The sequence below is a fragment of the Cherax quadricarinatus genome, chromosome 28, assembly GCF_038502225.1.
Source record: "Cherax quadricarinatus isolate ZL_2023a chromosome 28, ASM3850222v1, whole genome shotgun sequence".
Lineage (NCBI taxonomy): Eukaryota > Metazoa > Arthropoda > Malacostraca > Decapoda > Parastacidae > Cherax > Cherax quadricarinatus.
In genome coordinates, this window is record NC_091319.1 from 1,657,193 (window position 1) to 1,672,638 (window position 15,446).

Sequence of the window (15,446 nt, forward strand, 5' to 3'; positions counted from 1 at the left end):
TTCTGCTCTGCTCTTCTTTTTGTGAACAGGGACTACATTTGCCTCTTTCCAGAGGAGGGCCATTTACACTGTACTAGGCAGTGCTGAAAGATGCGAGTTAGAGGTGCTGCTAGCTGGTCTGACATCTTCTCAACAATCTTGGGCTCAAGGGCAGCTCTCTCTGTCTCTCTCTCTCTCTCTCTCTCTCTCTCTCTCTCTCTCTCTCTCTCTCTCTCTCTCTCTCTCTCTCTCTGTCTCTCTGTCTGTCTCTCTCTCTCTCTCTCTCTCTCTCTCTGTCTCTCTCTCTCTCTCTCTCTCTCTCTCTCTCTCTCTCTCTCTCTCTCTCTCTCTCTCTCTCTCTCTGTCTCTCTCTCTCTCTCTCTCTCTCTCTCTCTCTCTCTCTCTCTCTCTCTCTCTCTCTCTCTCTCTCTCTCTCTCTCTCTCTCTCTCTCTCTCTCTCTCTCTCTCTCTCTCTCTCTCTCTCTCTCTCTCTCTCTCTCTCTCTCTCTCTCTCTATCTCTCTCTCTCTCTCTCTCTCTCTCTCTCTCTCTCTCTCTCTCTCTCTCCACTTTACATTGTTTCTAAAAGTTTGGAATTCTCCTTAAATTTAAAACATATTTCACAAGTCAATTGCATCAGCTTTGCTCAAGTGCCTCCCCACATTGTCTTGTCCTCGCCTCCGCCAAGGTTCAGATTTTAACAAACATTTTTAGGTCCAGACTTGGAAGTTCGTCTGTCTTTTCAATTACCCGAGTCTGCCTTCTAATCTCGAGTCATTAGATTCTTCTAACGAGTTGTCTCTCTCTCTCTCTCTCTCTCTCTCTCTCTCTCTCTCTCTCTCTCTCTCCTCTCTCCCTGCAGAAATTTCCTAGTGTCCGGCGTCAGTCTGGTGGCCCGGAGCTGCTATTTTTCAAGGGTGAACGTGGAATTCAGGCAATATTACGTGTCCTTATGGTGGTGGTGATGGTGGCGGTGGCAATGGTGGGGATGTTAGTAGTGGTGGCAGTGATGGTGATGGTGGTACTGGTGGTAGTGGTACTGCAGGTTGTGGTACTGGTGGTAGTGGTACTTGTGGTAGTGGTACTGGTGGTGGTGGTGGTAGTGGTACTGGTGGTAGTGGTACTGGTGGTAACGGTACTGGTGGTAGTGGTACTGGTGGTAGTGGTACTGGTATTGGTGGTAATGGTACTAGTGGTAGTGATACTGGTACTGGTGGTAGTGATACTGGTATTGGTGGTACTTGTGGTACTGGTGGTACTGGTATTAGTGGTAGTGGTACTGGTGGTAATGGTACTGGCGGTACTGGTATTGGTGGTAGTGGTACTGGTGGTAGTGGTACTGGTATTGGTGGTAGTGGTACTGGTGGTACTTGTATTAATGGTAGTGGTGCTGGTGGTAGTGGTAGTGGTACTGGTATTGGTGGTACTGATACTGGTGGTTGTGGTACTGGTGGTAGTGGTACTGGCGGTACTGGTATTGGTGGTAGTGGTACTGGTGGTAGTGGTACTGGTATTGGTGGTAGTGGTACTGGTGGTACTTGTATTAATGGTAGTGGTGCTGGTGGTAGTGGTACTGGTGGTAGTGGTTCTGGTGGTAGTGGTGCTGGTGGTAGTGGTGCTGGTGGTACTGGTACTGGTGGTACTGGTACTGGTGGTAGTGGTGCTGGTGGTAGTGGTACTGGTGGTAGTGGTACTGGGGGTAGTGGTGCTGGGGGTAGTGGAGCTGGTGGTAGTGGTGCTGGTAGTGGTACTGGTGGTAGTGGTGCTGGTGGTAGTGGTGCTGGTGGTAGTGGTACTGGTGGTAGTGGTGCTGGTGGTAGTGGTGCTGGTGGTAGTGGTGCTGGTGGTAGTGGTACTGGTGGTAGTGGTACTGGTGGTTATGGTGCTGGTGGTACTGGTACTGGTGGTAGTGGTACTGGTGGTAGTGGTACTGGTGGTAGTGGTACTGGTGGTAGTGGTGCTGGTGGTAGTGGTGCTGGTGGTAGTGGTACTGGTGGTAGTGGTGCTGGTGGTAGTGGTGCTGGTGGTAGTGGTACTGGTGGTAGTGGTACTGGTGGTAGTGGTGCTGGTGGTAGTGGTGCTGGTGGTAGTGGTACTGGTGGTAGTAGTACCGGTGGTACTGGTGGTAGTGGTGCTGGTGGTAGTGGTGCTGGTGGTAGTGGTGCTGGTGGTAGTGGTGCTGGTGGTAGTGGTGCTGGTGGTAGTAGTGCTGGTGGTAGTGGTGCTGGTGGTAGTGGTGCTGGTGGTAGTGGTACTGGTGGTAGTGGTGCTAGTGGTAGTGGTGCTGGTGGTAGTGGTGCTGGTGGTAGTGGTGCTGGTGGTAGTGGTGCTGGTGGTAGTGGTATTGGAAATACACAGTAGTAATTATATTTTCTGCATTATATCCAAGTTAGTTTGTACCACTGACCATTCGTATACTTTAAGTGAAATTCATTAGGATTGTACTAACTTATACATTAGTATAATAGTATAATCCTATACATTAATCATATAGTCCTATACTTTTATACAATCCATAAAAGGTGAAGTTTTTAAATCGCCCTTAATTGAAAAGTAACACTGTATACTAAATCACTTAACAAAATATAACCGTCCATAAGACAAAATTTTCCAAACATATATTATTTCCTGTACAAACTCGAACATATTTTACTGCCCAAAGTGGACACAGTCATATATATTATTGCCTGTTCTCTCACTCTCTCCCTCCATACCTCTGAGCAACAGATCAGGAGCACTCTGGATCCCCAACGTGATCATGCAGACTTTACAAACACCAGCAAGGATCCCCGCCCTCACTACAGGAAGGAACACCACCACAGCAAGGATCCCCCCCCCCTCACTACATGAAGGAACACCACCACAGCAAGGATCCCCCACCCACCCCAACAAGGATTATCCCCCTCCTCTCACCATCTTCAGGAAACACGTAATCCTTCAGTGTGAGAGAGGGTCCTACCCTCAGGATCCATGGCTGTCTCTGTGTCCTTCCTACCACTATTCTCTCCATTGCACTAAGATATAATTTGTCATTTTCTATCGAATCATATTGGAGCATAATTCCAGAGCATATGTAGCATTCGACCGGCATACACTATGGTAATGGTTCTCAGTTTTTTTCAGTTCATGGACCACCAGGCCAATGAAAAAAAAATTCGTGGACCACCACCACCTTTAAGAAATTATCAAATTGAGTAACCTGCTAACTTATTTTTAATTTAATTTCTAGTTTATTTCTTAACCGATTTTTGGATTACATTCTCACTGACAAGGTTTTCAGTGTTCGGAATGGTACTTGATAATACACAACCAATGTCGCTTTCCACTGCAAGCCGATTCCTTTGTTTGTACTTAATGTGCAACAAACACGAAAAGCCAGTTTCACACATATACGTTGATGTAATCATCAATAGAAATCTGATTGCATGTGCTGAGAGAGTTGAGTAACTCCCAGTCATGGTGGCCAAAAATATCTACATGATCAACTACTGGTAAACGTCTTGAGCCGCCAAATCCCCCCCCCCCTTTTTTTTAGATTAAAAAATCCTCCTGCAGATCCTCTGAAACAATATTAAAATCTGTTGTGAATGGATTCCTTGGCATCTCCACCTCCAGAAAGTATCACTGAATTTCGTCTCGTAGCTTCCATAGAATTTAAGTCCGTATTTTTTCCTTGCTCCTGACAATGCCATCCATACATGGAAACTGAATCCTATTATTACCTTCTACTCTTACGGTTCAGCGTTCCAATTTGTTAAGAAAGCTGCCATAATAGCTCACTGAGAAAAGAGATTTGCATCTTTTCCTTGAAGCTGAAGATTCACTCTGTTCAAGATTCCAAAAATATTGACAAGATACTCAAGTTGTAGATCTGACTGCGTCGACACTTTCGGAATTCCTCTTTCCCCTGAGCATGGAGAAATAAAAGCATCTCTTTTCTAGACTGAAAAATTCTGTTGAATACGTTGCTGACAACCACCGTACAGAAGTAAAGAAGAGCAACACATCAAAGTCGGAATCCCTGTCCTGGCAAAATCTTTTGAAGAGCCTGGTGTTCACCAGCCCTTTGAAAATTGCGTTCAGTTGTTCCAGCAAAATTTTTGATGGCAGCGTTTCCCTGTGAATGTAGCAATGAACTCCGGTTACCGTTAGAGCGCGTTGTTTCACCGACGTTTGGAAACCTAATGATGAGCCCAACCCAAGTTCTTCAAAAAAAATTGTTAACAGTTTCAAACACATCTTCAGTCTTTGTTGTGGTATAAAATGAGTTAAAAAAATAGAAACTCGCTTTTGAAATCTCCTTCAGCATGTATCGCGCTAACACCAATAGCTGAGAGAGCGCTAGAGAAGCAAGATTTGCTGCAGCTCTCTAAATACGTGATTTACACAGCATTGTTTTGCTGATCAGGTGATGGAATCTCCTGTCACATCACGATCATTTTCTAAAAATGTTACACATGTAACAAATGTTTGTCATTGAGAACAGAAAATCTGTGGTACAGAAGGCCACACTGAAGGAGTTAAACTGGTTGTACAGTAGAAACTATAATCAAGCCACACTCCACATGTTCAACAACACAGGATGAACGACACAGGATGAACGACACAGGATGAACGACACAGGATGAACGACACAGCAGCACAACGACGGCAGCTTATCAAAGGTTCAGTACCAGATGCAGTGTTGTGCTACCAACCTCAGCTATTGTATGGGAATGTTTGCTGGACGACGAACCTGCTCACGCCGCGTGACATTGATCTTAATGTCCCTGTGGACCACCAAAAAAAAAAAGCCTCCATGGACCACTAATGGACTTCCATGACTCACGAGATCGTAATCAGACGATTACAAACAAACTCACTTGCCATGGGTTCAATCCTCACCCGTTCCGTGTTTTTTTTTAATTGGATACCGATTGGGAACCTCAGTTCTATGGCCTGTTCCGGCATACGGGCTTAACGCTTCACATGGAGATACAAGGAGAGTGTAAGGGATACAAGGAGTGTCAGGGATACAAGGATAGTGTCAGAGATACAAGGAGAGTGGTGTCAGGGATACAAGGAGAGTGGTGTCAGGGATACAAGGAGAGTGGTGTCAGGGATACAAGGAGAGTGTCAGGGATACAAGGAGAGTGTCAGGGATACAAAGAGTGTCAGGGATACAAGGAGAGTGCCAGGGATAAAAGTAGTTTCAAGGATACAAGAAGAGTTTCAGGGATACAAGAAGAGTTTCAGGGATACAAGGAGAGTCTCGGGGATACAAGGAGTGTCTCGGGGATACAAGGAGAGTGTCGGGGATATAAGGAGAGTCTCGGATACAAGGAGAGTCAGGGATACAAGGAGAGTCTCTGAGATACAAGGAGAGTCTCAGGGATATAAAGAGAGTTTCAGGGATGCAATGAGAGTTTCAGGGATGCAAGGAGAGTTTCAGGGATGCAATGAGAGTTTCAGGGATGCAAGGAGAGTTTCAGGGATGCAAGGAAAGTCTCAGAAATACGTAGAGGAATTCTAGCAAGAATGGAGAAGTTTCTCTCCGACTTTAGGATGAAGTTCGTATCCCGTGTCTTGGATTACCTCACCTGCCTCATTGCAGCTTGATGTAGGTAGGAAGAGTGAGACAGACAGAGAGAGACAGGCAGAAAGATAATAATAATAATAATAATAATAAATCATGTTAAACGCCTAACACATGTGGGTCATTCAGCGCGAAGACATGGTGGAGGCTTGATCCTCCATCTGATGATCCTCCGTGGTGGAGGCTTGGTCCTTCGTCTGACTCTCAACTTCCTGCGCTCTTTCAATGCTTCTCATAGCCAAGCGTGAAATGGCCCCTGAGTATCTGGCTACCAGTGAAGGAATTCCGTTCCACACCAAGGACAGTACATGAACCTGATTGCCAGTCTTGCTGCAGTTCCGAAAAAATGCGCAAATATAACTTGGTTTTCCATGGCATATCTGCAGGAGCTAGTCAGACGATATACAGTAAAAGCTCTGGAGGAAATTTTCAGAATGTCTCAGTGCTGAATCCCCAGGTGATGTACGTGATCCAGGACCACCAGCAAGGAGAAGCAACCCCAGATGACCTGACAGTCATGCTCAAGCCTAGACCAGTACATCGGCGCATACCACTGAAGTAGCATCTGGCGGCCTGCTTCTTTCCTGTCATATACTACTGCTACAAGTGTCTACGTTACCGTATTAAAAATATGTGCTTTAATTTTAAAAAGTCCGTCCAAAAGAGGTACCCCTTTTCCAAAAAAAAAAAAAAATGCAGGGAGTATCATGTTAAGTTCTTTTAAAACATTCAGTTACACATGATCCCACACCACGAAGAATATCTGCTCAGTGATATCGACATCAATATTCAGATCAATACAGAAATCGAGATTTGAAATTTGAGAATGAAGCAAACATTTCTTAATGAATAATACTTATTCTCTTAAGAGTGCTTCACAAACACAGTGTAACTCTACGGAGTTGTGCATTCACCTTTCACTAGAACTCTTCTTTATTTACACAGACCATATGCGTATATCCAGGTCCTCAACCGACTCCTCGGTCTAGTCCATTCACGGACTCTTGATTCAAGCAGTCAGAGCTACTTTCATCTTTCTCAGTTCGAACCTGATTACTTCCCATTCCCCAGATGCTGTATAACCCTTACGGGTTTAGTGCTTCTCTTTGTATATAATCGACGTCGTGTCTGGCTCTAATACAAGACTGTATTAGGAATACGAAGCGCTAAACCCATGTGAGGTATGAAGACTCGAGGCTGTACAGATAGGGAGCAGGTCGCTAGATGGTACTTAAGCGCCCCTGTGCTGGTCTAGGCTTGAGCATGACTGTCAGGTCATCTGGGGTTGCTTCTTCTTGCTAATGGTCCTGGATCACGTACATCACCTGGGGATTCAGCTTTGCACTGAGACATTTCGAATTTTTTCTCCAGAGCTTCTATTGTATATCGTCTGACTAGCTCCTGCAGGTATGCCATGGAAAACTGAGTTAGATTTGCACTTTTTTTTTTTTTTTTGGAACTGCAACAAGACTGGCACTCTGGTTCATATACTGTCTTTCCCGTGTGAAACGAAGTTCCTTCATTGGTCAACTGAGGCTCAGTAGTCATTCCATGCTCGGTTGTAGGACGCATTCCTAGAGTTCAGGATAGATGTCTTTCATGTTGGAAGTCGTTTTTTCTTTTAGTCCTCCCTGAACAGTGTATGTTGTGTCCTTGCAGGCTCAGATAATAACCATTACTAATTTCCTCGAGCATAATCTCTTCATACTTCTAGAATCAAGGTCTTTTCTGTTGGGTTGATGAGCATGTCCTAATCCTTGCGGAACCCCATTTTTTACTCTTTCCCATTCTGATGTCTCGTTCCTCACTCTTACTTTCTACATTTTGTTATCTAGGTACTCTTTGACCCACTGGAGAACTTTCTTTTAACCCGCTTGTAATTTCCAAATTTCTAGACTGTTCTCTGGTACTATATCAAAGGCTTTTCTGCCGTTCAAGAAAATACAGTCCATCCAATCCTGTCTGCCTTGTTGTATCTGTGACGCATTCTTACAATTCTAGCAGATTCCAGCTGATTTTCTATGTGTATTGGTTGTTGCGTGTGTGTGTGTGGTAGCACGAATATTTCTATTATAAAAAAACACTGACCTATTGGTTTCTTCGGATTTTTTTCCAATTTCCTTTCTTTTTCCGACAAGTCGACAGTGGCAACTCGAGCGCTCACCAGGCTAGTAGACTCTAGTATCACCATTGTCTACCAAGCAGATAGATAGAATGCAACAACTAAAGTACTCACATGGCAGGTAAACAATATCAGGAGCATTACTCGCCTGACAAATACAGAAAATAACAGCATCAGTACTCACCTGGAAGATATAAAGCTTGAGCAGGGGACGGATACCTGAAGGTTGAGTTCCTCTTCATCGTGCGCAAGTAATTACTGTCCCAAGTGGAGCTCAGAATCTTCTCTTCCTCACTTGAAAAGCGTAGCCTCAAATCGTCCTCTACTTGAGTGTATCACTAACAATTTGGTCCACATGCGAGCTTCAGGGGAACATTTTTGCAATATGTTTTGCTATTGTTATTACTCTTTGTTGTACATTCGTCCAGTATTATCTTAAAATGCCTTGGGAACCGCCTACCTAGAAAGATAAAATAAGAGATTAGTTTTATGAAAATTAGCATCAATTATCTCATTCGTTTTTGGTCTTGATCGCCTAATCTCGCATCTCCTTATTTCCTCAACCTCCTTCTCGTTTATCCTAACACAGCCTATCCACATGTCCTGGTTAAGGTACCGCGTCTCTCTGGAGGCTGAGACAAGTGTTGTTCTGTGAAGTGTGGCTTTGTTAGTCTGTGAGCAGCCAGCGCATGCCACGCTCTGCTGCATCTTTTATAAATGTTCTCTGCTGGTTGAGTGAGATGGGGCAGGTGAGTGTTTGATGTGTCTTAGCGGAGCTTACCCTGATGATGCTGCCGTTGTTGCTGCTTCTCCTCCTGTTGATGCTTACCTGGTTGCTTATCTGCAAGCCTGCCTCTGCCTGTCCGTGTCTCTCCGCCTACTTTTCTCTATCTCTGCCTGCTTGCGTGCCTGCTTATCTGCTTGTCAGCCTGCCTTCCTAGGTGTCAGTATACCTGCTCTTCTGCTTGCTTACCATTTACTCTACCTTCCTGCCCATTCCTATCTTCCTCTGTCTTGCTACCTGCCTGCCGGCCTGTATTCATCTCTGCCTGCCTGGCTGCTTGCCTGCCTGTTTGCTAACTTGCCTGCCTGCTTGCTTACTTGCCTGCCTGCCTGTCTGGCAATCCTACAAGCAAGAGTGAGCAGGCTGGCACTCTCTCTCTCGCGACCATAATTGCACCATGAATATGCTGTCTTGCTTCTCCCTTCTTGTCTATCCATTAATCTGACGCTGCGCTCTTTGATGAATTATGTCAGACTTTTGTAATTTACGGTGCAAACGTTCGTAATATTTTCTAATCGAAGAGACTCGATTCTGGAGCCAGGGTAATAATAATGATTGTTTTTTCTGTACTTCAGTTAACAGAAATGGATATCTACCAATCTGGTTACCACTATAAAACACACACTGCAAATACTGAACCTTGTTTTCTTATTCTAATTTGTTGTGATGTGAGGATATCTGATGATGAAAACTCCTTCAACTAAGGACGTAAGGATCTCTCATCTAAGGACGTAAGGATCTTCCATCTAAGGACGTAAGGCTCTTATCGAAGGACGTAAGGCTCTCTCATCTAAGCACGTAAGGATCTCTCATCTAAGGACGTAAGATCCTTCACCTTAGCATATCAACAAGACCGCTTCCGGGTTCCTTATCAACTTGTGGACTGTGTGAAGCGATATGTCACTATGTTAATCCAGTTCTGTTGACACCTTTTTTCAAGGGTCGTGCCTTGCTGCTGGTGAAGAGTCCTTGATTTCTTCCCCAAGGCACTGTCCTTGTACCTCTGCTGTTTCTTATCCTCATAACAGTCAGGAAAAAAAACACACATCACAGTTTTGTATCATCATTTGCAGATGACATCAAAATAAGCATGAAAGTCGCTTCGGTAGAAGACACTGAAAAATTGCAAGATGATAAAAGCAGGACTTTCCAGTGATTAATGGAGAACAGCATGACGTTCATTGGTGATAAGTTCCAGCTGCATAGGTATGGAAAGAATGAAGAAAGCAAAAGGGACACTGTATTCAAACTCAAGAGGATCGTCAAACAGAACGAAAGGAACACGTGAAAGACTTGGAAATAATTATGTTAGCTGATCTTTCTTTCAAAGAACACAATAAGACCAAGGTCACGACAGCCAAGAGGATGACGGGGTGGATAACGAGAACTTTCAAAACAAGGGAATAATGCCAGTGGTGATACTTTTTCAAATCGCTGGTGCTCTCTGATTTGGAATATCACTCAAGTGGTGACAGCCTTGTTCAGGGCAGGAGAAATATCAGAGCTGGAAAAGATACAATGATCGTTTACGGCCCGCACAGAGCAAATAATGCATTTAAATTACTGGGAACGCCTTAGTTTTAAATATGCACTCAGTGGATCGGATAAGAGAGAGATACATTATAATATATACCTGGAAAGTACTTAAGGGTCTTGTCCCAAATCTGCACACTGCCATAACAACACACTGTCGTGAGGGATATGAGAGAATGTGCAAAATAAACTCAGTGAAATGCATAGGTGCAGTGGGCACAATATGGGAACACTGTATCAACGTCCGTGACCCCAGACTATCCAACATCTTAACTGAAGATATCAGAAACATTGCTGGGACAAGTGCAGGAAATTTCACGAGGAAACTGAAAAAGTATCTTCACCAGGTGCCAGATTACCCAGGCTGTGATAGATATGTGGCTCAGCAGGCCATCAGGAGCAGCAGCCTGGTTGACCAGACAAGCACAAGACTAGCCTGGCCCATGGCCGGGCACTGGGAATGAAAAACTCTCGGAACTCATCAAAAGTATATCAAAGGAAAGGGAATATTACCCTCACTGTATTAGCGAAGAAGAATATCCGATACCTAATAAACACTGATATTAAATGGTAATCTCTATTATATAAAAAATCTGAATATTTAAGAGTTTTTTCTAATTAAAATCCTCGAAATATATCAAAATACTTGTTATATATTTTTTGCATATTAGAAGGAAAAAACAGATCTCTCAGTATTAGCAACACAAACAGGTTAATATGTTAAAAGTGTCTTAACACTTATCATAACTGTGTGTGTGTGTGTGTGTGTGTGTGTACTCACCTAGTTGTACTCACCTAGTTGAGGTTGCAGGGGTCGATTCCAAGCTCCTGGCCCCGCCTCTTCACTGATCGCTACTAGGTCACTCTCCCTGAGCCGTGAGCTTTATCATACCTCTGCTTAAAGCTATGTATGGATCCTGCCTCCACTACATCGCTTCCCAAACTATTCCACTTACTGACTACTCTGTGGCTGAAGAAATACTTCCTAACATCCCTGTGATTCATCTGTGTCTTCAGCTTCCAACTGTGTCCCCTTGTTGCTGTGTCCAGTCTCTGGAACATCCTGTCTTTATCCACCTTGTCAATTCCTCTCAGTATTTTGTAAGTCGTTATCATGTCCCCCCTATCTCTCCTGTCCTCCAGTGTCGTCAGGTTCATTTCCCTTAACCTCTCCTCATAGGACATACCTCTTAACTCTGGGACTAGTCTTGTTGCAAACCTTTGCACTTTCTCTAGTTTCTTTACATGCTTGGTTAGGTGTGGGTTCCAAACTGGTGCCGCATACTCCAATATGGGCCTAACGTACACGGTGTACAGGGTCCTGAACGATTCCTTATTAAGATGTCGGAATGCTGTTCTGAGGTTTGCCAGGCGCCCATATGCTGCGGCAGTTATTTGGTTGATGTGTGTGTGTGTGTGTGTGTGTGTGTGTGTGTGTGTGTGTGTGTGTATGTGTGTGTGTGTGTGTACTCACCTAGTTGTACTCACCTAGTTGAGGTTGCGGGGGTCGAGTCCGAGCTCCTGGCCCCGCCTCTTCACTGATCGCTACTAGGTCACTCTCCCTGAGCCGTGAGCTTTATCATACCTCTGCTTAAAGCTATGTATGGATCCTGCCTCCACTACATCGCTTCCCAAACTATTCCACTTACTGACTACTCTGTGGCTGAAGAAATACTTCCTAACATCCCTGTGATTCATCTGTGTCTTCAGCTTCCAACTGTGTCCCCTTGTTACTGTGTCCAATCTCTGGAACATCCTGTCTTTGTCCACCTTGTCAATTCCTCTCAGTATTTTGTATGTCGTTATCATGTCCCCCCTATCTCTCCTGTCCTCCAGTGTCGTCAGGTTGATTTCCCTTAACCTCTCCTCGTAGGACATACCTCTTAGCTCTGGGACTAGTCTTGTTGCAAACCTTTGCACTTTCTCTAGTTTCTTTACGTGCTTGGCTAGGTGTGGGTTCCAAACTGGTGCCGCATACTCCAATATGTGTGTGTGTGTGTGTGTGTGTGTGTGTGTGTGTGTGTGTGTGTGTGTGTGTTTGTCTGGGTGAATGTCTGTGTGAATGTGTGTTTGTGTGTGTATTTGAGTGTTGTCATTTTGAGGTTAAGTTATACAAATCAAAAGAATGTAGGAAGGACATTCAGACAGCGCAGAACAGTGAAGAAAGTTGGTGAGTAGAGAGGAAGAGAGAGCTAATATATGTTGGATGCGTTCAAACCTCACTACGTCACTGCTGGAAGGTCACTACGTCACTGCTGGAAGGTCACTACTTCACTGCTGGAAGGTCACTACTTCACTGCTGGAAGGTCACTACTTCACTGCTGGAAGGTCACTACTTCACTGCTGAAAGGTCACTACTTCACTGCTGAAAGGTCACTACATTTCTGAAAGGTCACTGCTGAAAGGTCACCTCGTCAATGCTGGAGGGTCAATCACATCAATGCTGGAAGGTTACTACATCACTGCTGAAAGGTCAAATACATCACTGCTGGAAGATTAACTACATCAGTGCTGGAAGGTCACTACATCACTGCTGGAAGGTCAAATACATCACTGCTGGAAGGTCTACATCACTGCTGGAAGGTCTACACCACTGCTGGAAGGTCACTGCATCATTGCTTGAAGGTCAACTACATCATTGCTTGAAGGTCAACTACATCACTGCTTGAAGGTCAACTACATCACTGTCTGAAGGTCAACTACATCTCTGCTGGAAGGTCAACTACATCACTGCTGGAAGGTCAATTACATCGCTGCTGGAAGGTCAACTACATCACTGCTGGAAGGTCAACTCCATCACTGCTGGAAGGTCACTACATCACTTTTGGAAGGTCAGCTACATCACTGCTTGAAGGTCAACTACATCACTGCTGGAAGATTAAATACATCACTGCTGGAAGGTCAACTACATCACTGCTTGAAGGTCAACTACATCACTGCTGGAAGATTAACTACATCACTGCTGGAAGGTCAACTACATCACTGCTGGAAGATCACTACAACTCTGCTGGAAGGTTAACTACATCACTGTTGGAAGATTAACTACACTGCTGGAACGTCAACTACATCACTGCTGGAAGGTCACTACATCACTGCCGGAAGGTTAACTACATCACTGCTGAAAGGTCACTACATCATTGCTAGGTCAACTACACCGTTAGAAGGTCAACTACATCACTGCTGAAAGGTCACTACATCACTGCTGGAAGATCAGCTATATCACTACTGGAAGGTAACTACATCACTGCTGGAAGGTCAACTACATCACTGCTGGAAGGTCAACTACATCACTGCTGGAAGGTCAACTACATCACTGCTGGAAGATCAGCTACATCACTGCTAGAAGGTCACTACATCACTGCTAGAAGGTCAAGTACATCACTGCTGGAAGGTCAACTACACTGGAAGGAAAAAAAACTGGCAGGAAATGGCAGAAATCGTACACCAAATCCAGTCATTCCAGGAGTGGAGCCACAGTCGATGGCCTCCACTCCAAACCAACAGATACAGATACTAATGCCGGAAAAAAATTCCCCACCAGTACCAACAATACCACCAGTCCGATGACATTCTTCTTTGCAAATATACAGGGTCTAAAGCCAGCAACAAACAACAAAATACCTTTCATCCGTGGACTGCTTGCAGAGGCAAAGGCAATGTTCGCGGCTTTCACTGAGACCCACATAAAGGATCACTTGGACAACGAAATATGAATCCCAGGTTACAACCTATACAGATGCGACAGAGTGAACAGGCAAAAGGAGGGGGAGGGGGAGGTTGGCCTGTACATTGTAGAGTCACTTGTTTGCACAGAACTGCTTAATGCCTCAAATGATGTAGTGGAAGTTTTAGCAGTAAAGATCGAGAACCAAAACCTAGTCATTGTGGTAGTCTACAAGCCTCCGGATGCAACATCCCAGCAATTCCAGAAACAGCTGTTAAAAATTGGCCACTGTCTGGAAAATCTGCCAGCTCCTCCACCCAACATGCTCCTGGGGGATTTCAACTTAAGGCACCTAAAATGGAGGAATATAGCAAATAATATTGTTGCAGTAATAACACCAGGAGGCAGCTCTGATGAAAACTCACACTCACACGAGCTTTTAAATCTCTGCACAAAATTCAATTTAACCCAGCAAATAATAGAGCCTACTAGACTTGAGAATACACAAGACCTCATCTTCACTAACAATGATGATCTGATACGAAATGTCACCATATCAAAAACAATATACTCAGATCACAACATAATTGAGGTTCAGACATGAATGCGCAGAGCCCCAGACCGACATAATGAGATTAGTCACGAGGGAGCATTTACCAAATTCAACTTCAATAACAAAAACATAAAGCGGGACCAAGTAAACCAAGTCCTAACCGATATAAGCTGGGAAGATACACTAAGCAACACAGACCCCAACTTATGCCTAGAACAGATTAACTCAGTGGCACTCGATGTATGCACAAGGCTTATTCCTCTAAGAAAAAGGAGGAGTAGATGTAAAATAGAAAGAGACAGACGCTCCCTTTACAGGCGACGGAAAAGAATAGCAAAGCGGCTAAAAGAGGTCAATATATCTGAAATGCGTAGGGAGACACTGGTCAGAGAAATAGCAAGCATCGAACTTAAGCTAAAGGAATCTTATAGGAGTCAGGAATCGCGGGAAGAACTAAAAGTCATAAATGAAATCGAAAGAAACCCAAAGTATATCTTCTCCTATGCCAAATCAAAGTCGAGAACAACGTCCAGTATTGGGCCCCTACTTAAACAAGATGGGTCCTACACAGATGACAGCAAGGAAATGAGTGAGCTACTCAAGCCTCAATATGACTCAGTTTTTAGCAAGCCGCTAACCAGACTGAGAGTCGAAGATCAAAATGAATTTTTTATGAGAGAGCCACAGAATTTGGTTAACACAAGCCTATCTGATGTTATCCTGACGCCAAATGACTTCGAACAGGCGATAAATGACATGCCCATGCACTCTGCCCCAGGGCCAGACTCATGGAACTCCGTGTTCATCAAGAACTGCAAGAAGCCCCTATCACGAGCTTTTACCATCCTATGGAGAGGGAGCATGGACACGGGGGTTGTCCCACAGGTACTAAAAACAACAGACATAGCCCCACTCCACAAAGGGGGCAGTAAAGCAATAGCAAAGAACTACAGACCGATAGCACTAACATCCCATATCATAAAAATCTTTGAAAGGGTCCTAAGAAGCAAGATCACCACCCATCTAGAAAACCATAAATTACACAACCCAGGGCAATATGGGTTTAGAACAGGTCGCTCCTGTCTGTCTCAACTATTGGATCACTACAAGGTCCTAGATGCACTAGAAGACAAAAAGAATGCAGATGTAATATATACAGACTTTGCAAAAGCCTTCGACAAGTGTGACCATGGCGTAATAGCGCACAAAATGCGTGCTAAAGGAATAACAGGAAAAG

At 44.3% G+C, this 15,446-nt stretch overlaps 1 protein-coding gene across 1 annotated transcript in view; it reads right to left on the reverse strand.

The window, feature by feature from the left end:
- The window catches only part of LOC138853310 (uncharacterized), a 72,654-nt gene that overhangs the window by 54,823 nt on the left and 2,385 nt on the right, over positions 1-15,446 (reverse strand). Inside the window, exon 2 of the mRNA XM_070089299.1 lies at positions 7,860-8,135. Coding sequence (XP_069945400.1) covers positions 7,860-7,917 — 58 coding nt within the window. The 5' untranslated portion in view covers positions 7,918-8,135. The remainder of the gene's footprint in view (positions 1-7,859; positions 8,136-15,446) is intronic.